The sequence below is a fragment of the Bos indicus genome, chromosome 19 (assembly GCF_029378745.1).
Source record: "Bos indicus isolate NIAB-ARS_2022 breed Sahiwal x Tharparkar chromosome 19, NIAB-ARS_B.indTharparkar_mat_pri_1.0, whole genome shotgun sequence".
NCBI classification, from domain to species: domain Eukaryota; kingdom Metazoa; phylum Chordata; class Mammalia; order Artiodactyla; family Bovidae; genus Bos; species Bos indicus.
In genome coordinates, this window is record NC_091778.1 from 22,720,204 (window position 1) to 22,742,141 (window position 21,938).

A 21,938-nucleotide genomic window follows, 5' to 3' on the forward strand; every position below is an offset into this window, starting at 1 on the left:
TCATCTTTCCTGTCATCTGAATTTTGTAATCCTTAAATCCAGAAGGAAGCTATTTTGATTCTAGAACATATGCAAGGTTTGTATAATTTTGAAAAATAAAATTTGAATTTGAATTTTATTTTGGGAATGGGAAACCATAATTTCTTTAGTTCTTGAGGCTCTTCTTACTCTGGCCTGAATTGTGTTTTCCTTACTTCTATGTCCAGAGCTTGGATTTGGATCTGGCATAGAGACAGTGCTTAGTCAAGTTCTATTGGATGGATTAATAAATGGATGGAAGACCCACAGAGTAGAATGAAATGCTAGAAAAGCTTTGGGAGTGGGTGTACAGCTGCATTGGGAAGCAGCATTAGAGAACCTGCTGGAACATCTGCTCTGGTGCCCCCAGAGATTTGCTATAATTTCCATCTGTTCTGTCTTGTCTTTGGTTACATTGGTTCGACCTGGTTTTTGAATTATTTTGTGTGTTTGTTTGTTTTGGTCCTGCTGTGCAACATGCAGGACTTTAGTTCCCCAACCAGGGATTGGAAGCATGCAGTGTTAACCACTGGACCGCCAGGGTAGTCCCCATTTCAACTTGTTTTTATCTGACTTCGTTGTTCTTTCCTTTCTGTGTAAAGTGTTTCCCTTCTCTATTGAGCAAATGAGCTAGTGATTGCTTCTTATGAGGATCATTTTGCAAACCCACTGCTCTATCCTGTGTCCCTGGCACTCGGGGTCTCCTGGGGAGCCTTGGCTTTTGTGTGGGCTTGCAGCATTTCAGCAGCGGCCTTCTCCTTGTCACTGATATCCTTCTCTTGCCCCGTTTCCACCCAGACCTATAACAGAGAGAGGACTGCAAATTGTTCCCATAAATAGTATCAGTCTCTTCACCTTCTGGAGCTTTGTCTTGTACTTTTGAGATACAGTCCAGCTGGCTGGGTGTGAATGTGCTTTGTTTGTGCCAATTCAGTCTCGGCAAGTATTTTCATCAAAATTGCTGACTGCCAGAGCATCCCTGGTAACTGAATATTTTTCTGGCTGGGAGGTGTGAGTTGTGCTCTGGGGCCTTTATGCAAGAGCTCACAGTCTCAGTTTATTGCTGTTTATATTGGAGGATGTCTTTGGATCTGGGCAGACCTGACTACATCTGGGCAAGAGAGTGCTTAGTCCCATTTTAATTTGTTTTTAGACTCTAGGACTAGCTTTGGGCAGAACTAGAAAACAAGTATAAGGATTTCCCCGGTGATCCAGTGGTGAAGAATCTGTCAACCAATGCAGGGAACATGAGCTGGATCCCTGGTCCACAGCTAAGCCTGTGCGCTGCAAATACTGAAGCCCCCTGTACTCTAGAGACCATGCTCTTCAACCAGAGACGCCAATGAGAAGCCGACACACTTCAGCTAGAGAATAGCCCCTGCTCTCTGCAACTAGAGAAACCTCATGCTCAGCAATGAAGATCCAGTGCAGCCAGTAAACAAATGATTTTTTTAAAAAAAAGAAAATAAGGTGTAACCCAAATAAAACTAAGCTATCCTCAGCCCTATCTCAGCGCTGTCACATCCAAAGGAATTCAAGTGGAACTCCCATAAAACACCTGAGAAGTAAAGCATGGTAAGTCTTTACAGAAGTTATCTTTAAGGTGTGTCTCTCTTAAAGTCTCACATTTCTCAAGACCTTCCTCCAACTTCTTATCTTTATGAAATTCCTCCTTCCTCATGCATGCTCTTTATTACTCTCCCCACTCTTATGGAAGGCAGAGTGCTAGTTTTTTTTTTTAAATTGAGATAAAACTCACATAAGATAAAATTAACTATTTTAAAGTGTACAGTCCAGAGGCATTTAGTACATTCATAATATTGTGCAACCATCAGCTTTATCTAGTTTCACAATATTTTCACTGCCCAAAAGGAATCCCTGTGCCCATCAAGTACCTCCCATTCCCCCTTGTACTTGTATTTTCAAAATTGGGGTTGACACATATCAACTGCCACGTGCAAAATAGATAGTTAATGGGAAACTGCTGTAGAGCACAGGGAGATCAGCTTGGTGCTCTGTGATGATCTACGGGGTGGGATGTGGGGGTGGGAGGGGATATATCTATACATACAGCTGATTCACTTCCTTGTACAGCAGAAACCAACACAACATTGTAAAGCAGCTATATGTATGGCAACACACACACAAACACACACACAGCCTCCCTGGGTGATTTTAAAGGGTAAGTGGTGTTGAGATTCATCAGTTTGATACAATCTAGTCCCTCTGGGAACTTCCCCTACTGACATCCCCACTCTACCCTGTAGGCTAAGCAGTCAAGCCAAAGAAATGTGGCGGCAAGTTCTGTTTTTAGCCCCAGTCCATGGCAACCCTATTCCTCCCCTTTCAGCATTTTTCTCTCTCTCTCCTGTCCCTTCCACCTGTATGCCATTCTCGTGGGTCCATACCCTCAAGCAGCTATTACACAAAATCCATCCTGGTGTCAGCTGACAAAACTCTGAAGATCCCTGGTGTGTTTGCCTTTAAATTGAGGATTTAGCCTTTTAGACACCGAGGAACCTCTGTCTAGGGGTACCCTTTAGGTACTATTCAGATGGGAGAGAAAAGGACTGTTTCAGAAATGAATGAGTCTTTCTCAGTTTCTCTGTTACCTATAAAAGAGGCGGCTACTAAAACAACTGTGGGGCTTAAAATTGGAAGATAGTGCGGTTGGTCTTCCCTGCTGGCTCATTTTATAAATGCTTAAACATTTGTTAAGGGCTTATTAAGTGGCACAGTGATAAAAGATCAGCCTGCCAATGCAGGAACTGTGGGTTCAAGCCCTGGGTTGAGAAGATCCCCTGAAGAAGGAAATGGCAACCCACTCCAGTCCTCTTGCCTGGGAAATCCCATAGACAGAGGAGCCTGGTAGGCTACAGTCCATGGGGTCGCAAAGAATCAGACACAACTTAGAGACCAAACAAATAATCCTAGGTGCGTGTGTGTGTGTGCTCAGTCACTCAGTCGTGTCCAACTCTGCAACCACATGGACTGCTAGGTACAAGATACTTAATCTCTCAGAGCCTATATTCTTATCTGAAAAATGAGGATGATGATACTGACCTCAAAGGATTGTACTAATATTTCAATAAATTGCAGCCTCAGAAACTGATTCTGATTGAAAACTGGTTTATTGGAAAGATATTGGCTGACTCACAGAATTGCTAGAAGAGTTTGAAAATCAGAAAGTGAAAGTGTTAGTTGCTCAATTATGTCTGATTCTTTGCAACCCCTTGGACTGTATAGCCCACCAGGCTCTTCTGCCCATGGAATTCTCTAGGCAAGAATACTGGAGTAGGTTGCCATTCCCTTCTCCAGGGGATCTTCTCGACCCAGGATTGAACCCAGGTCTCCTGCACTGCAGGCAGATTCTTTTCCATCTGAGCTGCCAGGGAAGCCCAGGGACAATGCCCCAAAGTGAGTGGCAGAACTTGGGGAAGTGCTGCCACTGTCACTGATACCAACCATTGCAGCTTGTCTCCCCCACTGCCTGCCCCCACCACTGGCGCTGAGAGCTGGATGGATGCTCTGTTTCCTGTGTCACCCCAGAGATTGTATGTTGCCGCCACCCTTACCCATCACAGCTAAAAAGAATCATCCACAGTCTCTGTTTCTTTGCATCATTGTTGTTGTTTAGTGGCTAAGTCCTGTCTGTCTCTTTTGCAACCCCATGGACTGTAGCCTGCCAGGCTCCTCTGTTCACGGGATTTCCCAGGCAAGAATATTGGAGTGGGAAATTGCCATTTTCTTCTCCAGGGGATCTTCCTGACCCAAGGATCAAACCCACATCTCCTGCAGTGCAGGTGGATTCTTTACGACTAAACTGCCAGGGAAGCCTGGCTCCCAATTCAAAGCCTGTCACAGGTTCATCTGCTTGGCCAAACTGAGGCCCATGTTCCAGAAGGCATTTTCAGACCCTGCCTTCCACCGAGACCCCAAAGGTGGAGGGTTCTCCAAATGAGGGGGAAGGGTTTCAGATGCTGGACAGTCAAAAATAAGGACAGATATTCCTTTTCTAAATTAAGAGGATTAGTGAGACAAACTGCCTATTGTAAACACTAAAGCCCTGTACAGGGATTAGTTACCGGCACTTTGTACATAGTTACTTATTTCGCTGTGTTACAGCACTTCCTCTTCCTTATCCCTTTTTTCTTCCTTCACATGCCTCCACCCCCATCCCAGGACAGTGCCTGCAGACGTACTTCATAATGTTGAATAAATAAAACCTGCTGCTGCTTAGGTTTGGTTGGTGAAACAGTTTGGTATTGACTGGCCATAGTATTGGTTCAGACCTAGACATGTGACCTCAAGTGATCAGCAAAACTGATTGCACAAGGGCATCCTCTGTTGCTGAGTATGAATAAGAAGGGGGGGGGAGCTTCCTGGGTGGCTCAGCAATAAAGAATCCACTTGCAATGCAGGAGGCGTGGGTTCAGTCCTTGGGCTGGGAAGATCCCCTGGAGAAGGAAATGCAACCCACTCCAATATTCTCATCTGGAGAATCCCATGGACTCCAGGAAACTGGAGTCCCATGGACTTCCACCCAGAGGAGCCTGGTGGGCTGAGGTTCATGGACTCACAGAGTCGGACACGACTGAAGTGACTAAGCACAGCACGTGAATAAGAAAGCATGTGGCTTTCGGAGCTTCTGGCAGCCCTCTTGGGACCACAAAGAGAATCAGAATAAAGTGAACATTGTATTATAGAATGCAAGGGTCAAGGACAAAAAGAAAGCAGGTGGTTGGTGACCATTTAGCCACAGGATAAAGCTATGCCTGAATCCAGACTTCTCCTTTGGACTTCTCAGTTACATGAGCCAATACATTCCATTTATTATTCAAACTAGAATGAGTCAGGTTTTCTGATATGTACAACTGAAAGTAACTGATACCTGCTTCCCTCCCTCTCTACCTCATGAGAATAGAACTGCTGTCCATTTGGTGCTGGCAAATAGAGAGGGTTTTTTTTGAAATACAGATGAAAATCATTATTATGGCCTCATGTTTGGGCAGCAGCCTATCTAATGCCCTAGAATCAGGCCTGACTAAGATAGAAGGGGCTGACCTAACCAAGGGCAATTTTTCAAAGTGATTTCCATAAACATCTTTCATTTCTCTTTGGCCTGGAAAGATAAGGACTCTGAGGAAGTAAGAGCAAACGTTATAGAAATGAAAACAAACCAACAAAACAAGCCAACAAACCCCTCTGTCCCATATCCCATTAGCAGGTCCTGATGACATGTTAAAACACTGCTGGTCCCCATGGTCAATGGCTGAAAACTATTACTCTCCATTTCTCTCTCCCACCCCTTGTGATGAATATTTCACATCTTTCTCTCTTTCCTCAAACCTCCAACAGCTATTATAACATCCTTACCCTCAACTGATGGCTGCAACATCCCATTTCATTTAGAAAATAAAGGCAATCAGCAGAGAATATCTACCAGCTCCCAACATGTCATCTACTCCCTTAATTGTACTTACACTCACACATTCTGCCTTTCCATTTGTGAATACAGCTGAAGTGTCTGTTGTTGTTTAGTCACGAAGTCATGTCCAGCTCTTTTGCAACCCCATGGAATGTAGCCTGCCAGGCTCCTCTATTCATGGTATTTCCCAGGCAAGAATACTGGAGTGGGTTGCCTTTTTCTTCTCCAGGGGATCTTTCTGGACCAGGGGTTGAACCCGAATCTCCTGCATTGGAGGGCGGATTGTTTACCATTAAGCCACCAGGGAAGTGTCTGTGTTCCTACCTAAGACCAAGCCTCTGCTGGTGTATTTGATCCTATGCTCTTCCTTGCCTTGGATACTGACAAGGCCATTTACCTGGTCACTTTCACTAGCCTGTGAAGTTGTCTTTTACTTCTTCCCTTTTACCCAAGTAGTTGCTAAATCTTGTCAATCCAATAACCCAAACATCATTCTAACATATCTTCTCCTTTCTATCCTCTCTAATATTGCCAGAATCAGCTCTTGTCTAGAGGGCAACTGCTTTTAAGTCTGCCACACACAGCCCCTGGAATTCTCTTGCTGAAACATGGATATGATCCATACCACTCTCTTCATAAACAATTCTGTAAGTTTTTCACTTGCTGTGGAATAAAGCAAAACTCCTTTAGCATATTTGAAGCCTTTCATCATCTGGCACCATTCTTCTTTCATAGCTATGGCTCCTGCTGCTCCTCCCAACACACCTTATATTCCGGTCACCATTACCCTCTGTTCTCATTGGTCCCTCTGCCTTGACTGCTCTATTCTCCATTTTCTTCCCTGTTTGAGAATTCTTATTAAACACACACATATACAAAATGATGATTTCTGAAAGCTTGTTATATGCCAAGTACCAAGAATTACATTAAACATTATATCTGTATTACCTCACTTAGTTCTCAGAAAAATGAAATAACTTCCCCAAGTTAAAACAGCTAGAAAATGGTTGATCTAGAATTTGAACTCAGTTCATGAACTCAGTATTGATGAAGTTTTCTCTGATGCCTCATCACAATTAGTTGCTTTCTCCTCTGGGTTCCAATAGTGGGGTTTTTCAATTTTTGTTTCATTTTGTCTTGTTTCAGTTCACTCCACAGAAGCAGTCTTATTATTGAGTAAACACACAGACTCTGGAGCCAGACTCCCTGCGTTTGAGTCCTGGATCTGTGGTTTGCTAGCTGTGAGATCTTGTGCCTCAGTGTATCTATCTTTGAAACAGGAGAGTTAATAGTACCTACCTCTGGATTGTTGTGAGGATTAAATGCATCAACCGATGAAAAGGTTTAGTGCAGCGGCTGTTACATAGCGCTGGCCCCATGGATGCATCAGGTCTGCCTGTGTTCTCTCTCTCTCTAGACTCTGGCCTTCTAGCAGAGAACAATCCTTTATTTATCCCCCAATCCTCTGTCACCCATAGAGCAGACCTTTAGCTAGATGGATGCTCCATAACCATTTGTCAAATTGAACTTGTCAGTTTGTGGGTGTTTCTGCCAGACCATGTGACATTTACAAGTTCATAATCTATGTTGTGTTTCGATTACCTATGAGTCTTTTAGAAAAAGTCACTACTGAAGACCATCAGGCCATCTAACAAGCTCTGCTTTGTTTTTCAAAAGCCAGGTCATTACCACTCAGCTTCTGTGAACAGGAAATTTTTTCCCAAGTTCCTTCACTTGTGAAGCCAGGACTTTCCTTGTGGGAAGGAGAAAAGGGACACCTGTCATACGTTAGGATTTCTCAGGGGCAGCTGGAGTTATTTAGTTGGAGGCTTCCCCTCCAGTGAGCAGTGACCGGGTCAGGAGCTTTGGGTTTCACTTCGAACCACCAGCACAGAATACCTGCTTAGGATGGAGGCTCCAGACCAGAAAGAGGTTGCAATTGCAAGGCGGGAGGCCCGGGGATTCTCGGGAGGGCGCTGGCTCAAGTTACACCACATTATTTCACAGCCCTCACACGTTTATTTACTGCCTCCCTAGGTGAGGCTGCAGGAGTGAGTTGGCAGGAAGAGGCTTCCAAGGAGAGTGAAAATGGTAGAAAAGGAAATATTTGATTAGAGGTTAACATGCCCCCTGGGGCCGCTTTGATTTGGATTATTGTAAAAGTGCACAGAGTAATGATTAAGTACTCCCTGGGGTAGGGGGGGTAGGTGGTCTCTGTACAGAGTTGGGGCTTTGCTTCTGATGAGTTGCAGCTGGTGTGTAAGAGGCACATGAAACCAAATGGGCATGAAGGAGAAGAGATGCTCACAGGACCACAGTGACTGTGCTAAATTCATCACCCTCACCTAAGCCCGGGCCTTCTCCTATCCTCTTCTTCAGTGAAAGCTCGCAAGTTGCTTTGGCCGTAACTTGAAGTCATCCTACAGCTTCTCTTTCTCTCTGTCACCTTCTCTTTCCTGTCTACGTTCTCTCCTAAAGGTCTTTCAAATCCATTTCCTCCTTTCCATTTCCACTGGCACTGTCCTCAAGGGTTCACCTCGTCATGTCTTTTTGGATTATATCTTCTTTACAGGTTTCTCGGCCTCAAGTCTTAGGCCTTCCACTTCATTCTCCACTGTTACTGTTACTTTTTTTTTTTTAAGGGGCTCTTTATTCTTGCCTGGAGAATTCCATGGACAGAGGATCCTGGTGGGCTACAGTCCATGGGGTCGCAAAGAGTCAGACATGACTGAGCAACAAACACCTTCACTTTATTTTTTATTAATTTATTTTTGGCTGCGCTGGGTCCTCGTCCTGGCACATGGGCTTAGCTACCCTGTAGGGTGTGGGATCTTAGTTCCCTGATCAGGGATCATACTTGCGTCCTTTGTGTTGGAAGGCAGATTCTTAACCACTGGATTGCCAGGGAAGTCCTGGGATTTTTCTAAACTAGCTTAACATCTGTCAGTGGCTCTCCATGGTCTTATGGATCAAGTGCTCCCCAGAGTCCAGCTTGTGAAGCTCTTTGAGTTCTGATTCTGCTTCACTGGTTTGTGTCCTCCATACCCGTGAGCTCCTTCACAATCCTGACCTGTATGCAGTTCCTAGGATGTGCAGTATTTGCTTTTAAGCTTTCAGTGTTTGCTCCTCCTTCTGCCCAGAATACCTACCCACTTCCTCTCCTAATTTCTCTCCTCCTGTTGCTCCTACCTCCTTGGGTTGAATGAAGTTTCCTACAAGCCTTAGAAAGCATCACTATGATCAAGGCTAGTGGAGGTGATGGAATTCCAGTTGAGCTATTCCAAATCCTGAAAGATGATGCTGTGAAAGTGCTGCACTCAATATGCCAGCAAATTTGGAAAACTCAGCAGTGGCCACAGGACTGGAAAAGGTCAGTTTTCATTCCAATCCCAAAGAAAGGCAATGCCAAAGAATGCTCAAACTACCACACAATTGCACTCATCTCACATGCTAGTAAAGTAATGCTCAAAATTTTCCAAGCCAGGCTTCAGCAATGAGCGACTTCCCTTTCACTTGTCATTCACATTAGGGTTCAATCATAGTTCAAGGAAGGAGCCTGGAAACGCCTGGCTTTGAAAGAAGGAACTACAACAGTTATTGCAATTATGTTCTTTGATGGGTAAAATTTCACACTTGATAAAAGAATTAGGAGGTTTTGTGCTTCTTCAAGCTAAAGTGATTTAAGCCTACTTTAAAGACCAGTTTAAAGGCCTCTTCTCTAGATGATAACATTATATTTGCCAGCTTTAAGCCATTTTGGAATTATACTCACCAAGCAAGTGTTTCCAGAAATGTCATACCTGCTGCTTTTGAAATGTCACTCGAAGGCCACAGTTAAACAAGTAACTCGCTCAGGAGAAGTGTGAAAGGTGGGCAAGTGAACCATGAAATGAATTCCGCCTACAGGGCTGAGACCAGCCCACACTGGAACCTGTGGCAGTGAAATAAACTGGGGTAACACCAAGGAAATAAATTCATCAACACAAAGAGAGCCTACTACATAGATTTTCACTAGACATAAAGGAGACATCTTCTTTCAACATAATGACTAAAAACTGGAAAAGATGTAGTGAACCCTCTGCCACTCCAAGTGACCCAGTCCCTTCAACCTATGGCTGGCGGGGCGCTGGGCTCAAGTTAAGGCAGACCCACTTCGATGGAAAGGGTGCACGGTTGGAAGGGCTGCGACGTCTTCTGTCTCTTCTAAGGTAGATTCTTTCGAACCTTTGAGGTTTTTTTTCAAGTCCTTTGATTCTTTTCGAACCTTCTGATTCTTTCTATTCTCGGTTCTAAGCGTAAAAGCGCAGCTGGGGAAAGCTGCAACAAAGATCGGAACCAAGCCGGTGACAGTACTGAGGAAAAGGGGTGAGAATGAACGGATAACACATAAAGAAGAGAATGAGCGAGTTGAGGAGAAGCGGAGCAAACGCAGAAAAGGAAATGGGGAGGAGGGAGAGAGACAGGAACCCTGACCGAAGAGGAGAGTGACCAAACTCCACCCAGACAGGAGGAAGGCACGCCCAGAGGGTGATCTGCTGCTTTAAGGATGGCCCCGCCCACGGAGTGACGCGACGGCAGGCCCGCCCACCATTGGCTGCGGCCGGAGGGCGGGATGGGGTTGCTAGGAGCGGAGGGGATCCGGCGGGCCCCGGCCTCCCGGAGCGCGGAGCCGGGGGAACGGAGCCGGGGTTAGCGGAGCTGCTGGAAGATGGCGAGTGGCTGGGACGCGCGGCCGCCCTGGCGGCCCGGGCGCCTCCCGCTGCTGCTGTGTCTACTGCTGCTGCTGCAGCTGCTGCGGAGCCCGGCCAGGGCCGCGCACATCAAGAAGGCGGAGGCGACCACGACGACGACAACGAGCGCGGGCGCCGAGGAGGACGAGGGCCAGTTTGACCGCTACTACCACGAAGAGGAGCTGGGCTCGGCGCTGAGGGAGGCGGCGGCCGCGGGGCCCCCTGGGCTGGCCCGCCTCTTCAGCATCGGCAGCTCGGTGGAGGGCCGGCCGCTGTGGGTGCTGCGCCTCACGGCCGGCCTGGGGCCACCGCCCCCTGACGGCGACCTGGGGCCCGACGCGGCGGGGCCGCTCCTGCCTGGCCGGCCGCAGGTGAAGCTGGTGGGCAACATGCACGGGGACGAGACCGTGTCGCGCCAGGTGCTCGTCTACCTGGCCCGCGAGCTGGCGGCCGGCTACCGCCGCGGGGACCCGCGTCTGGTCCGCCTGCTCAACACCACTGACGTGTACGTGCTGCCCAGCCTCAACCCCGACGGTTTTGAGCGCGCCCGCGAGGGTGACTGCGGCCTCGGCGACAGCGACCCTCCCGGGGCCAGCGGCCGCGACAACAGCCGCGGCCGCGACCTCAACCGCAGCTTCCCTGACCAGTTCAGCACTGGCGAGCCCCCGTCCCTGGACGACGTGCCCGAGGTGCGCGCCCTGATCGAGTGGATCCGCAGGAACAAGTGAGTACCGCCCGCCCTCCACTCACCTCCCCATCCACGCATCCCTCCGGGGCACAGGCTGGGTCCCTCACTCCGTAGGCGTTCAAACAGTGCTCGCAGGCCTAAGGGACTGGGGTAGTGAGGGCGGAGGGCGACACCCCATAAAGGGAACTAGGGCCCAGGCCGCTTAGCCTCTGTCCTCATGATAATTGTCGGAGAAGCGCTGCCTGGAGGATGTCATTTATTAAAAGAATGCAGAAAGCCGCCGTTTGGCTGTAGGGGAGACTCCTTTCTGGCTTTTGAGTCCCTGTTCTCGCAGGACGGTAGAATAAGCGATGGAAGAGACCTTCAGGATGACCTCGGTCAGCTCGCTTATTTTATAGATAAACTGACAAAATTGCGGTTATGTCATGACTACAGGCACTGTGCTAAACCCCCTGAACTGCATGATCTCAGTTTATGTTGGACACAACCTGATGAGACAGGCAGCATTCTCATCCTTGTTTTGCATGTGGGGGAGATCAAGAGTCAGATTGTAAATAATTTACATAGTATGAAAATCATTTATATATTACAGAAGTAGCTGGAACTGGACTCAGGCATTTAGTCAGTGTTCTGAGCCCTGAAGGCAGCGTGTAGCCCACAGATGACACCCGTGGGGTCTTTCTCTTTGATATTTGATAAAAACTGATTCTCTTCCAGTCTTTGCCTCTGACTCAGCTACGGAGCCTATAGATATGGCTGGCCAGAGAACTCTGGATCTGGAACCTTCACCTGGGAGCAGCCTCATTTTAGACTCTGAAGGGTTTCTGATTCCATTTATGCACATTATTAGTGGACCAGAGTTGAATGGCTAATTGTCACACTTATACACAACACACACAAACACACCTTAGGTGTTAGTGAGTGCCACGTGGGATTTAAAATATTAAAAGAAGCATGAGGACCTCAAGAAATAGGTGTATGACATGAGACTATGCTAAATATAGAGGAGGTGTGTTTATGTACCCAGTTAAGCTTTACAGGAATTTCTCCTACTGACAAAACATGTGTGGGCTGCTATAATAGGGGTCATCTCTGTGAAAGAGGGAGAACTTGAGTCTTGAGAGATGGGTAGGATTTTCAGCAAAAAGGAGGAGAGGAATAGAGAAAGAGGGAACTTATGAAATCATGTCCAAAGTGACCAGGCACCTCTTCGCTTTCTCAGCTATTGGCCTTGCCAACATAATCCTCTTTTTTGTATCTTCCTAAGACTTGTAGAGGATTTCCTTGGTGGCTCAGCAGTAAAAATCTGCCTGCCAATGCAGGAGACATGGGTTCGATCCCTGGGTGGGGATGATCCCCCGGAGAAGGGAATAGCTACCCACTCCAGTATTCCTGCCTGGGAAGTCCCATGAACAGAAGGAGCCTGGTGGGCTACAGCCCATGGGGTCACAGAAGAGTGGGACACAATTTAGTGACCAAACAACAATGACATAGGCTTGTGAAGCAATTAAGCTTTCTATCCCGATCTGAAGATTTCTAAGTGACGGATAAAATAAAAGCAATAATGAACTCAGGTGTTTTCCTGTAGGACTTAGAAGTATCTCTTCTACAAGATTCAGTATGTATGTAGCAGACCTTGAAAAATTCATGAACATTATGACAATTCTAATTTCGTTTTCTCTTCCTCGCTTTCACTTTACTCCTTCTGAGAGGAGTAGGCATTAATCCCTGGGAGGCATTAACTTCACATACACTTTCTGGGAAGATTTTTCTTTTAAAGATAATGATGTCAGGCTCTCTGAACAGTTGCATAAGAAGTGTGACTTTAAGCAATGCAAACAGTCTAAAATGCTCCATCATGACCTTTACAAGGATGTAAATTCTGTGAGTAGATATTTCTGTTCAGTATTAGTTCTGCTGTGACCAAAAATAAAAATAAGCTGTCTTGGTGCAAGTCACCTTGAGACTATACTGAAAGCTTTGAACTTTAAATTTAGAAGCAAAAATGTGCTCTCTGGACAACCCTTTCACATCACCAGTATTTAATGATTACAAGGTATGGTCCAGGCTGGGTAGTTCAATGGTAGGAGCTTGTGACGATTTGAAAAGCTCATCTGTGTTGGTTGGTGTTACACAGAAAGTTGCTTTCTTTTGTGGCTAGGATATGACCCTAGTCATATCCTCCTTCTTTTCAAATGTAACTCTAAATCAGAAGGAAAAATAGGTGAGTGTTTAGGGTAAAAGTATACCCATCCATCCTCAGTCACAAATAACTCAAAATGTGTATTAGTTAATGATTATTCAGTAACAAGGGATATGTGAATAAAGTAAAAAATAAGCACATGCATGATCTGAGATTGATTCCTAAATATAGAGTCAGCTTTATGGAGAGGAAATTCTAAAACCACAGATAGTATAGGGAAAGTACCTTTTTCAGTGTATTCTGTGAAGTAAACCATTTGCATAATTTCTCGATATCCTAGCCACCCAGCTGTATTAGAAATAGATTTTTTTGTCATTGTTGCTTTGGATATGTAAGATTTTAAAACTCATTTTCTCCTGCTTAGGAAAGTAAAGTTGATTTTCTTTGTTTCACTTTATACTTCACCCATTCAGTGATTTTGTACTGTTGACAGTTGACTCATATGCTTAGGAAAATATATAAGATTTTAACTCCATCATTAAAATCTTTTATAGTTTACTTGACCCTCATATTTTTGGCACGCTTCTTTACTTAAATATAGCCTCTTAGACTTTAGTAGATTATGCAAAAATGATTTTTTGGGTATGTTTGTGAAAAGCATTGTATTACTGGAGTGAGTACACTTCCCCGAAACCTTTAGAATTTAGTTTATCAGACATCAAGTTTTCTTAATTTTTTACAGTTATTTACAGATTTATCTGGGGACCATAACAGAATTAACTTAGAGATGGATTTTTTAATATCTATAGACTTGTTTATAATTTTTATGATATATTAAGCAGCTACTTTAAATCTTATGCAAGAAATGATATATGATATTGAAGTCAAGTGTAAAAAACACTTAAGAGAACTGATTTGAATGGAAACTAAAATACCCTTCAAATAAAATTGGATTGATATCAAAATTGGTTTGACAAAGACTAAAAGCAATAATCTTATAGCCACTATAGTAGGTATCACTTTCTCTTGAAATTGTCCTTACTAGAATGGCACTGGTACTTCTAAAACTATGTAAGTAGAGTAAGGAAAATCTAATAATTTATCACTGGAGTAGACTGCAAATATTTCATTGTTCTAAAGGTATTCGGTTAGGCTACTTTAATAGTATTTCTGAGAAGTGTTAGAAGAAATGACAAAGTGAGAAACAGCTTTTAGCAGAGAATCTTGGAATTTAAAGTCTTAATTGAAAATATATAGTTAAAATAGCATGCTTCACTTACTTAGAATATTTAGGTATCCACTAGAATACGAATGCCATGAGGGCATCTTTGTATTTGTTTCTTCTCTGATGTATTCCTTAGTGTCTAGAACATTTGGCTTACAGTTGACACTCAAGAAAATTTGTTGCTGAATGGATTGCCTGAACTGGGCTGGCCTTCTTATAACTTTCCCCAAGTCATTGCTGAGGGGGAAAGTACTTCAATTATTTAAAGCATAGAAGCCAAAAAGTAAATAGTTAATACCTTGCTATGGAGGAGGGTTGGGTAAGGTGGAGTTAGAGTGTTAGAATATACACTTAGTTTTTGCTTCTGTATCATTCTTTCTGGCATTGGAAGTTGGGGGTGGATTGATAGTCTGTAAGGCAGTGATTTCCTGAGCAGGATGCAAATATCTCCAAAGAAAGGAACATTTGTTGAGCAGATGCTTGAAAGCAGTCATTGTGCTGGAAGACATTGTACATGTATTACCTTATTTAATTCTCGTAACCACCCTGGGAAGCAGGTAGCATCAATCCCCATTTAACAGGTGAGAGAAAAACTAGGGTTCAATGGATTTAGAGGCAGCAACTCTACCCGATCATGTTAGTAGTGAGTGACCTGTCTGGGAAACCAAATGTTCTTACCATATTTGCCTGGTTTCAGAGGTTGTGCTGTTGCCACGACACCAAACGGTCTTCTCTGGTGTCTGGAATTGTGCTAACTGTAATTATATTAGTTATTAAACTCGACTTTTTTCATAGTCTATTCTGATATTTATTCACTGTCTTTATCAGCTCATTTCTGTCTTCTGAGGACAGATTCTGTGTTACAAGTAATTTTTATTGTTTGACGTCCTCTGAGAGGTACTAATCATATTTAACTTTTCAAATTAAACATATCATAGACTTAATTCTCTTTCAAGCATATAAAATGTTATAGATCAACCCCCTTTAGAATTTCTGTAGGTCAGTTTCTTTCAGTCACAAAAAGGCAGAAGCAAAAAATCCAATTTCAACTGCAAAAAGTGTTTAATCTCCAGCCATAGAAATAGGTCGAGCTGTTACATGAGTGGAAAATGTATAAATAGGGCTGCAGCATGTTTTTGCCTTTAGCTTTTACCATAAAAGGAGTTCTTCAGTATTTCTGTATCTATAAATGTGACTGGATTGTAAGTGGGTTCACTTAAAAGTAAAAACATAACAAAAATTAAAATGTTTCTTTTTATAGAAGCAGCCTTATCTTCATGTCAGTTTATTTTTTAATGGCCCAACCAGGAACCTTGGTCCTAAAGAGAGCTGCTTTTGCAGCGATACAATGTTCTGTATTGTGTTTCTCTGGAAGCAACTCTCTGTGTGGGGTCTCTCCCCCAACCCCACCACCAAGCTTCCCAACTATGGCGTCTCTCTCGAAAATGTGAGTTTAGTGTATTGTGAAACTGGAATGAGGCAAAACACATCCTGTTTTAATTTATTTGTCTCCAAATCTCAAAAATACTCTCTGGACAGTAATACAAAAAGCATGAAACTTATTAACCCAACTCATGTATTCAACAAATATTTATTTCTGTAAGCCACACTTTCTATGAGATTGACCCATAATGAAGTACAAGAATTAGATTGAACTCTATGAAGTTGTCATTTTTGTAGGTCAAAACATGGTTGGATATTGGCAAGTTCACATTGTTCAACCTAATAGAGGTCCCTGAATAAGACATCTCCTAAAACATTAATTTCTACTGTGTTATTAAGCTATTTTTTTTCAATGATTGGAAAATTCTTTAAAGCTATTTGAAGTTAAGGAATTGTAAAAACTGCTTGAAATTTGTTGAATGGATAATGCTTTCTTTCCATTTTCCTTCTATGTTTGGTCAAATTATAACCATTGGTAGAATTTTCTAGGTCTCAAGAGGAGTATCTAAGTTCATTGATAAAAGATGTAGAATTTTAGAATATATGTTTTCTGTGCCTTTTAAAAAGTGATGTGTGATTTTGATTTTCCAAGGTTCGTGCTTTCCGGAAACCTGCACGGTGGCTCGGTGGTAGCAAGCTATCCCTTTGATGATTCTCCAGAACATAAGGCCACTGGAGTCTATAGCAAAACTTCAGATGATGACGTATTTAGATATCTGGCGAAAGCCTATGCATCACACCATCCCATAATGAAAACTGGTGCCCCTCATTGTCCTGGAGATGAAGATGAGACTTTTAAAGATGGGATCACGAATGGTGCACACTGGTATGATGTGGAAGGTATGTAAAGCCCTGGATTTGCTATATTTTCCTCCTTGTTCATTTAACTTTTCTGAGCATACTCTGGGTGGAAAAGAGCAAATAAACTTCAAGGAATTATGATGTTTTTAAATCTTGAAAATTTCAAACCCACAGTAAAATTAAAAGAAAACTCCATGAACACACTTGTATGTTTTGTTTAGTCAAAGTCATGTCAGACTCTTTGTGACCCTGTGGACTGTAGCCCGCCAGGCTCCTCTGTCCATGGGATTTCCCAGGCAAGAATACTGGAGTGGGTTACCATCTCCTTCTCCAGGGGCTCTTCCTGGACTAGGGATCGAACCCACATCTCTTACATTGGCAGGAAGATTCTTTACCACTGAGCCACCAGGAAAGCCCGAACACCTGTATATCCTTTATTTAAATTCACCAACAGTTATCTAACCACAAATATTGCTCCTCTCCCCTAAACAGACACACACACACACACACACCCTTTATTTAAGTTCACCAACAGTTATCTAACCACAAATATTGCTCCTCTCCCCTAAACAGACACACACACACACACACACACACACTCACTCTCTCTCTCTCCCCTCTCTTTTGTCAGATGATCCAAAAGTAGGTTGCAGATTTCATGACACTTCACCTGTAAATACCTCTCAAGTATGTAATTCCTAAATACAGGGACATTCTCTTATATAACCCTTGTACCATTACTGTAATTGAGAAATCAACAGTAACTCAGTGCTGTCATCCCACATGCTATTTGCATGTAACTCAAATTTCCTGTATTACCCCCCCACATATCCCATACAGCTCCTTTCTTCCTGATCCGATGCAGTCAAGGCTCCAGCATTTTGCATGTGCCTCTTGTGTTTTTTAGTTTCCCCCATCTAAAACAGTCATGTTAACAGTCTCTTTTCTTAATGATGGTGAATCTTTTGAAGTGTCCAGTCCAGTTGTCCCACAGAACAGCCCATATTCTAGATTTGTCTATTTCTTCATGATAAGATTATCAGGTCCAAATTTCCAGCAAGACCATTACACTGATCACATGAAGAGGCACATAAAATCAGTCAGCTTGAATTGTTTACCGTTTCTCTTAAGTTTTATGAAAACAGCTATTGTTCTTTTTAAACTTTGGTATCCTTTGAATAACAACTTTTTGTTTTTATGCACAGGCTTAGACAATTTAATTAAGAGTAATCAGAAGAAACAGTCAATCCATGAAAATGTTATCAGTGTAAAACTTTTTTCTCTTCTTAGAATCTACCCATGGTGAATGCCTTAGGTCAAGAGTCCTTAACCTCCAGAATCTAATGCCTGATGATTTGAAATGGAGTTGATATAATAATAATAGAAATAAAGTATACAATAAACATAATGTGCTTGAATCATCCCACAACCATCCCCCCCACCCTCCATGGAAAAATTGTCTTCTACAAGAGTGGTACCTGGTTGTCAAAAAGGTTGGGGACTGCTGCCTTGGGTTTTCACTTACCCTATTATTTTTTTTGGCAGTCAGTCACATTATAAAGTATCTTATGACATTTCTCTTAATGTGCCTTCTTTAAAATATTTGAATAACTCTGTGAATTTTTATGTCAAGCCAAGAATACCCAAATTGGGTACTAAGTTTCAGGACTTGATACTTTCTATACTTTTCTGATTCTCCTACAGTTTCTACCCATGTTTCTTATATATAACTAGCGAGTCGAACTATTTAGAAAGGGGTATGAAATATATACAAGCCAGACTTTCTGCCTGTAGCAATTAGAGGTGGTTTGAAAACCATTAATAAATCTTAAAGATAAGGGATATATTTTAATGTTTAATTTCATTTCAGTCTTTAGCAAATATTAATATATTCATTTTTAAGACTCCGCAGGGCTTACGGAGTCTTAGTTCTTTGACCAGGGATTGAACCTACACCCTCCACAGTGAAAACTTGGAGTCTTAGCCACTGAACTGCTAGGGAATTCCCTTTAGCAAATATATTTAATAAAACCAGACTTCTTGAACTAGTGGTTTTGTGATGTTGTCAAGTTACTTCATTATTTGAGATCCTGTCTAAAATAATGGACTAAAACTAATTTTTCCTTTTTGGGGAATGTTGTTAAAGGTTAGAAAATAATTTCTAATTGACAATTGACTAAGGAAGATAAATACATGTGATACTAGTTAAAAAGTAAGTGTGTTTCCTTCACAGTAAGTAAAATTATTTGGTTAAGCCAGGCAACAGGTTTTTCTGAGTCTTCAAGCATCTAAAGGAGCTTGGCTTTGCTGCTGCCATTATTTTTTTACATTAATTTATTTGGCTGCTCTGAGTCTTAATTGCAGCACATGGGATCTAGTTTCCTGGCCAGGAATGGAACTCCAGCCCCTTGTATTGGGAACTTGGGGTCTTAGCCACTGGACCACCAGGGAAGTCCCTATTCTTGTTTTTGTGAGCATATACTTCTCTCCTGTTTTAGCTGGGTGGTCAGACATATTCTATGTTATTTCTACAATAACTAGCTTGTATCTCTTACTGCCTTAGCAATATTGAGCAGTTTCAGTAGTTTCTTGAGAGTGTGAGTGTGTGTGTGTGTTTTAACAGCTTTATCAAGGTGTAATGGACATACAATAAACTGGACAAATTTGAAGTGTATAGTTTGGTGAGTTTCAACATATATGTGTACCCATGAAACATACATATTGTTTCAGTAGTTTCAACAGGGCAGAGTCGTTGTTTATCTTCCGCTGGACTGTAGTGAGTAAGGTGTTGTGAAACCTTGTGACTAAGCATATATTCAAACCCAGATGTCCTGGAGTAACTTTACTGACGCTTTATGTGATGTATTGAGAAATTCTAGCTCAAAGTAGTAGAGACTTTTAGAGCTGAAAATGAATGTATTGATCTAGTCCAACTCTATTGCTTTACAGGAAGTCAAGGCTTTAGTGGTGAAATAACTTGTGGGCGTCATTTATTTACCAAGCAGATATTTGCTGAGCCTTTTCCACATCCTATATACCGTATTAAAGACACGGTGTGAACAAAACAAACAGTTCCTTCTCCTGGGGGTGAGGAAGTACTTTGGCCCCCAGAACCTTCACCTTCCTTGCCAGGATTGCTTCAGTATATCTAGCTACCTACGTGGGTGGCCTTGCTTCTCTCCATGTCTCTCAAACCTCAGGCTCCATCCAGGGAGTGACTATCCTAATAAGGCCTGTGAATAGTCGTTGTCTTCTGCTAAAGCCTGTTATTGTGACAGCCTAAGCTCTACCTATTCATGCAGCAGTCCTCTTTCTATTTTTTTTTTTAAACCACAATGTGCTGATTTGTATGCCTTTTGTTTACCATTCTTTATTCTTTTCTTTCTTCATGGTTTTGAAGACATTATAAAAAAAAATCCTCTGATGGTTTAGTGTGTTTATTCTAAAGGAAACTTAATGAAACTGAATTATAGTTTCAGTCAACTTTAAGAATTGCCCTCTATCAACTGACAGGAATTTTTAAAAGGGCAAGTAACCACCCATAAAAAGAAGAGAGGTATGAAATGTGACCAGATAATGTGTCTGTAACTAATTCAGGTTTTGTGTGTGTGTGTGTGTATGTATGTGCGAATTTAAACTCCTTTGATCATGTGGGCAACCATTCTCTGCATAAAGTGGAGGTCTGACTGAGCAGCACTAATGTGCTCTAAATATTGAGGTATGTTTGGCTTGAAGTAGATTGCTGACAAAGGAAGGAGCATGGGGGAAATAAAACCAAGCTGTTTTGAACAGCATACAAGGTTAGATTTGGTCCAAAAATGGACTGAAAAGCTTATTCTTTTTTTTTTTTTTGAAAAGCTTATTCTTGAGTAGCATTTTCTGTGTCATTAAGCAGGGCATTATGTTATAATTCTTCTGTCATCAGAAAATTGGAATCTATATAAAATAAAAAAGAATCAAATAGACAGTCTAGAAATATAATATCTGATCTTAAGAAATAGACAAATCCATAATTACAGTAGGAGATTTTAAACATGCCTTTCTTAGTAATTTTTAGATCATGAAGACAAAAATATCAGTAAGGACACAGACGATTTAAATAACATAAACCAATCTGATCTAATAAACATGTACAAAATACTTCCTCATATTTAATTTTCCTGCAGTCTTTTTATAATCCAAAGTATATACAATAAGGAGTTTATCATTGGTCCCACTTAAGGTAGATGTGTCTAGTTCTGTTAGTGCTTTGTGTTACTTTGTTCTAAAGTATATATATTAAAAACAAGCATACTAAAACATACTAAACTTAAAGCATTCTTATGTCTTTGCTTATTTCACATTTTAATAGGATCAAGTCTGACACTTAGCCTTCTAGCCTTGTACACGTTTCTAGCCTTCTCTCCTACCTCTCACTCACCACTGAAAGACTTGTGCTGTGCTGTGCTCAGTCATGTCTGGCTCTTTGCAGCCCCATGGACTGGTAGCCCACCAGGTTCCTCTGTCCATGGATTTTCCCAGGCAAGAATACTGGAGCAGGTTGCCATTTCCTACACCAGGAGAGCTTTCTGACCTAGGGATCGAACCTGCCTCTCCTGCATCTCCTGCACTGATAGGTGGATTTTTTACTACTGAGCCACCTGGGAAGCCCTGAGCTATTTGTCCTCCAAAAATGTGAACCTTCAGGTACTGGGCTGCTGTCTGTCTGGTATGCATTTCTCCAGTTCAGCTGTAACCTCCTCTGAAAGCTTTGGTACAGTAACTGTCACTCTGTTGCCTTCCTAGAGCTTTTTGTTTAACATCAGTAAAATGTTTATCTACTTCTGTTGTTAGTTTTTTGTATCTTCTGCTAGAGTGTGAATTCTTTGATAAGGATTTGCTGTGCTTAGTCACTCAGTCGCGTCCGACTCTTTGCAACTCCATGGACTGTATACAGTCTGCCAGGCTCCTCTGTCTGTGGAGATTCTCTGGGCTAGAATACTGGAGTGAGTTGCCATGCCCTCCAGGGAATCTTCCCAACCTAGGGATCGAACCCAGGTCTTGCACATCGCAGGTGGATTCTTTACTGTCTGAGCCACCAGGGAAGCCCAGGAATACTGGGCTAGGTAGCCTATCCCTTCTCCAGGGGAACTTCCCGACCCAGGAATCAAACTGGGGTCTCCTGCATTGCAGGCAGATTCTTTACCACCTGAATTACCGGGAAGCCCTTGATAAGGACAGTGTGGTGCTATTCATACAAAATGTATCACCAGGGAAAGAGTCCTACAGGAAGTGAGACTGGGCAGGTTTTTACAGTTATTTGGAATAAGATCTTTTTCTTTTGGAGATAAGTGCTTTATCTAGAGGGATGCCATGGAATGAAAAGGGAGGATGAGATATATGAGAAATTGTGTGAGAAGAGTTGCAGAATTAACAGTGAGACAGTAGGACAGAGTATCTAGGCAGAGCAAGGCATAACTTTG

At 42.6% G+C, this 21,938-nt stretch overlaps 1 protein-coding gene across 1 annotated transcript in view; it reads left to right on the forward strand.

The window, feature by feature from the left end:
• The first annotated feature begins 10,082 nt into the window (after positions 1 to 10,082).
• The window catches only part of CPD (carboxypeptidase D), a 72,131-nt gene continuing 60,275 nt past the window's right edge, over positions 10,083 to 21,938 (forward strand). Inside the window, exons 1-2 of the mRNA XM_019981156.2 lie at positions 10,083 to 10,900; positions 16,268 to 16,515. Coding sequence (XP_019836715.2) covers positions 10,155 to 10,900; positions 16,268 to 16,515 — 994 coding nt within the window. The 5' untranslated portion in view covers positions 10,083 to 10,154. The remainder of the gene's footprint in view (positions 10,901 to 16,267; positions 16,516 to 21,938) is intronic.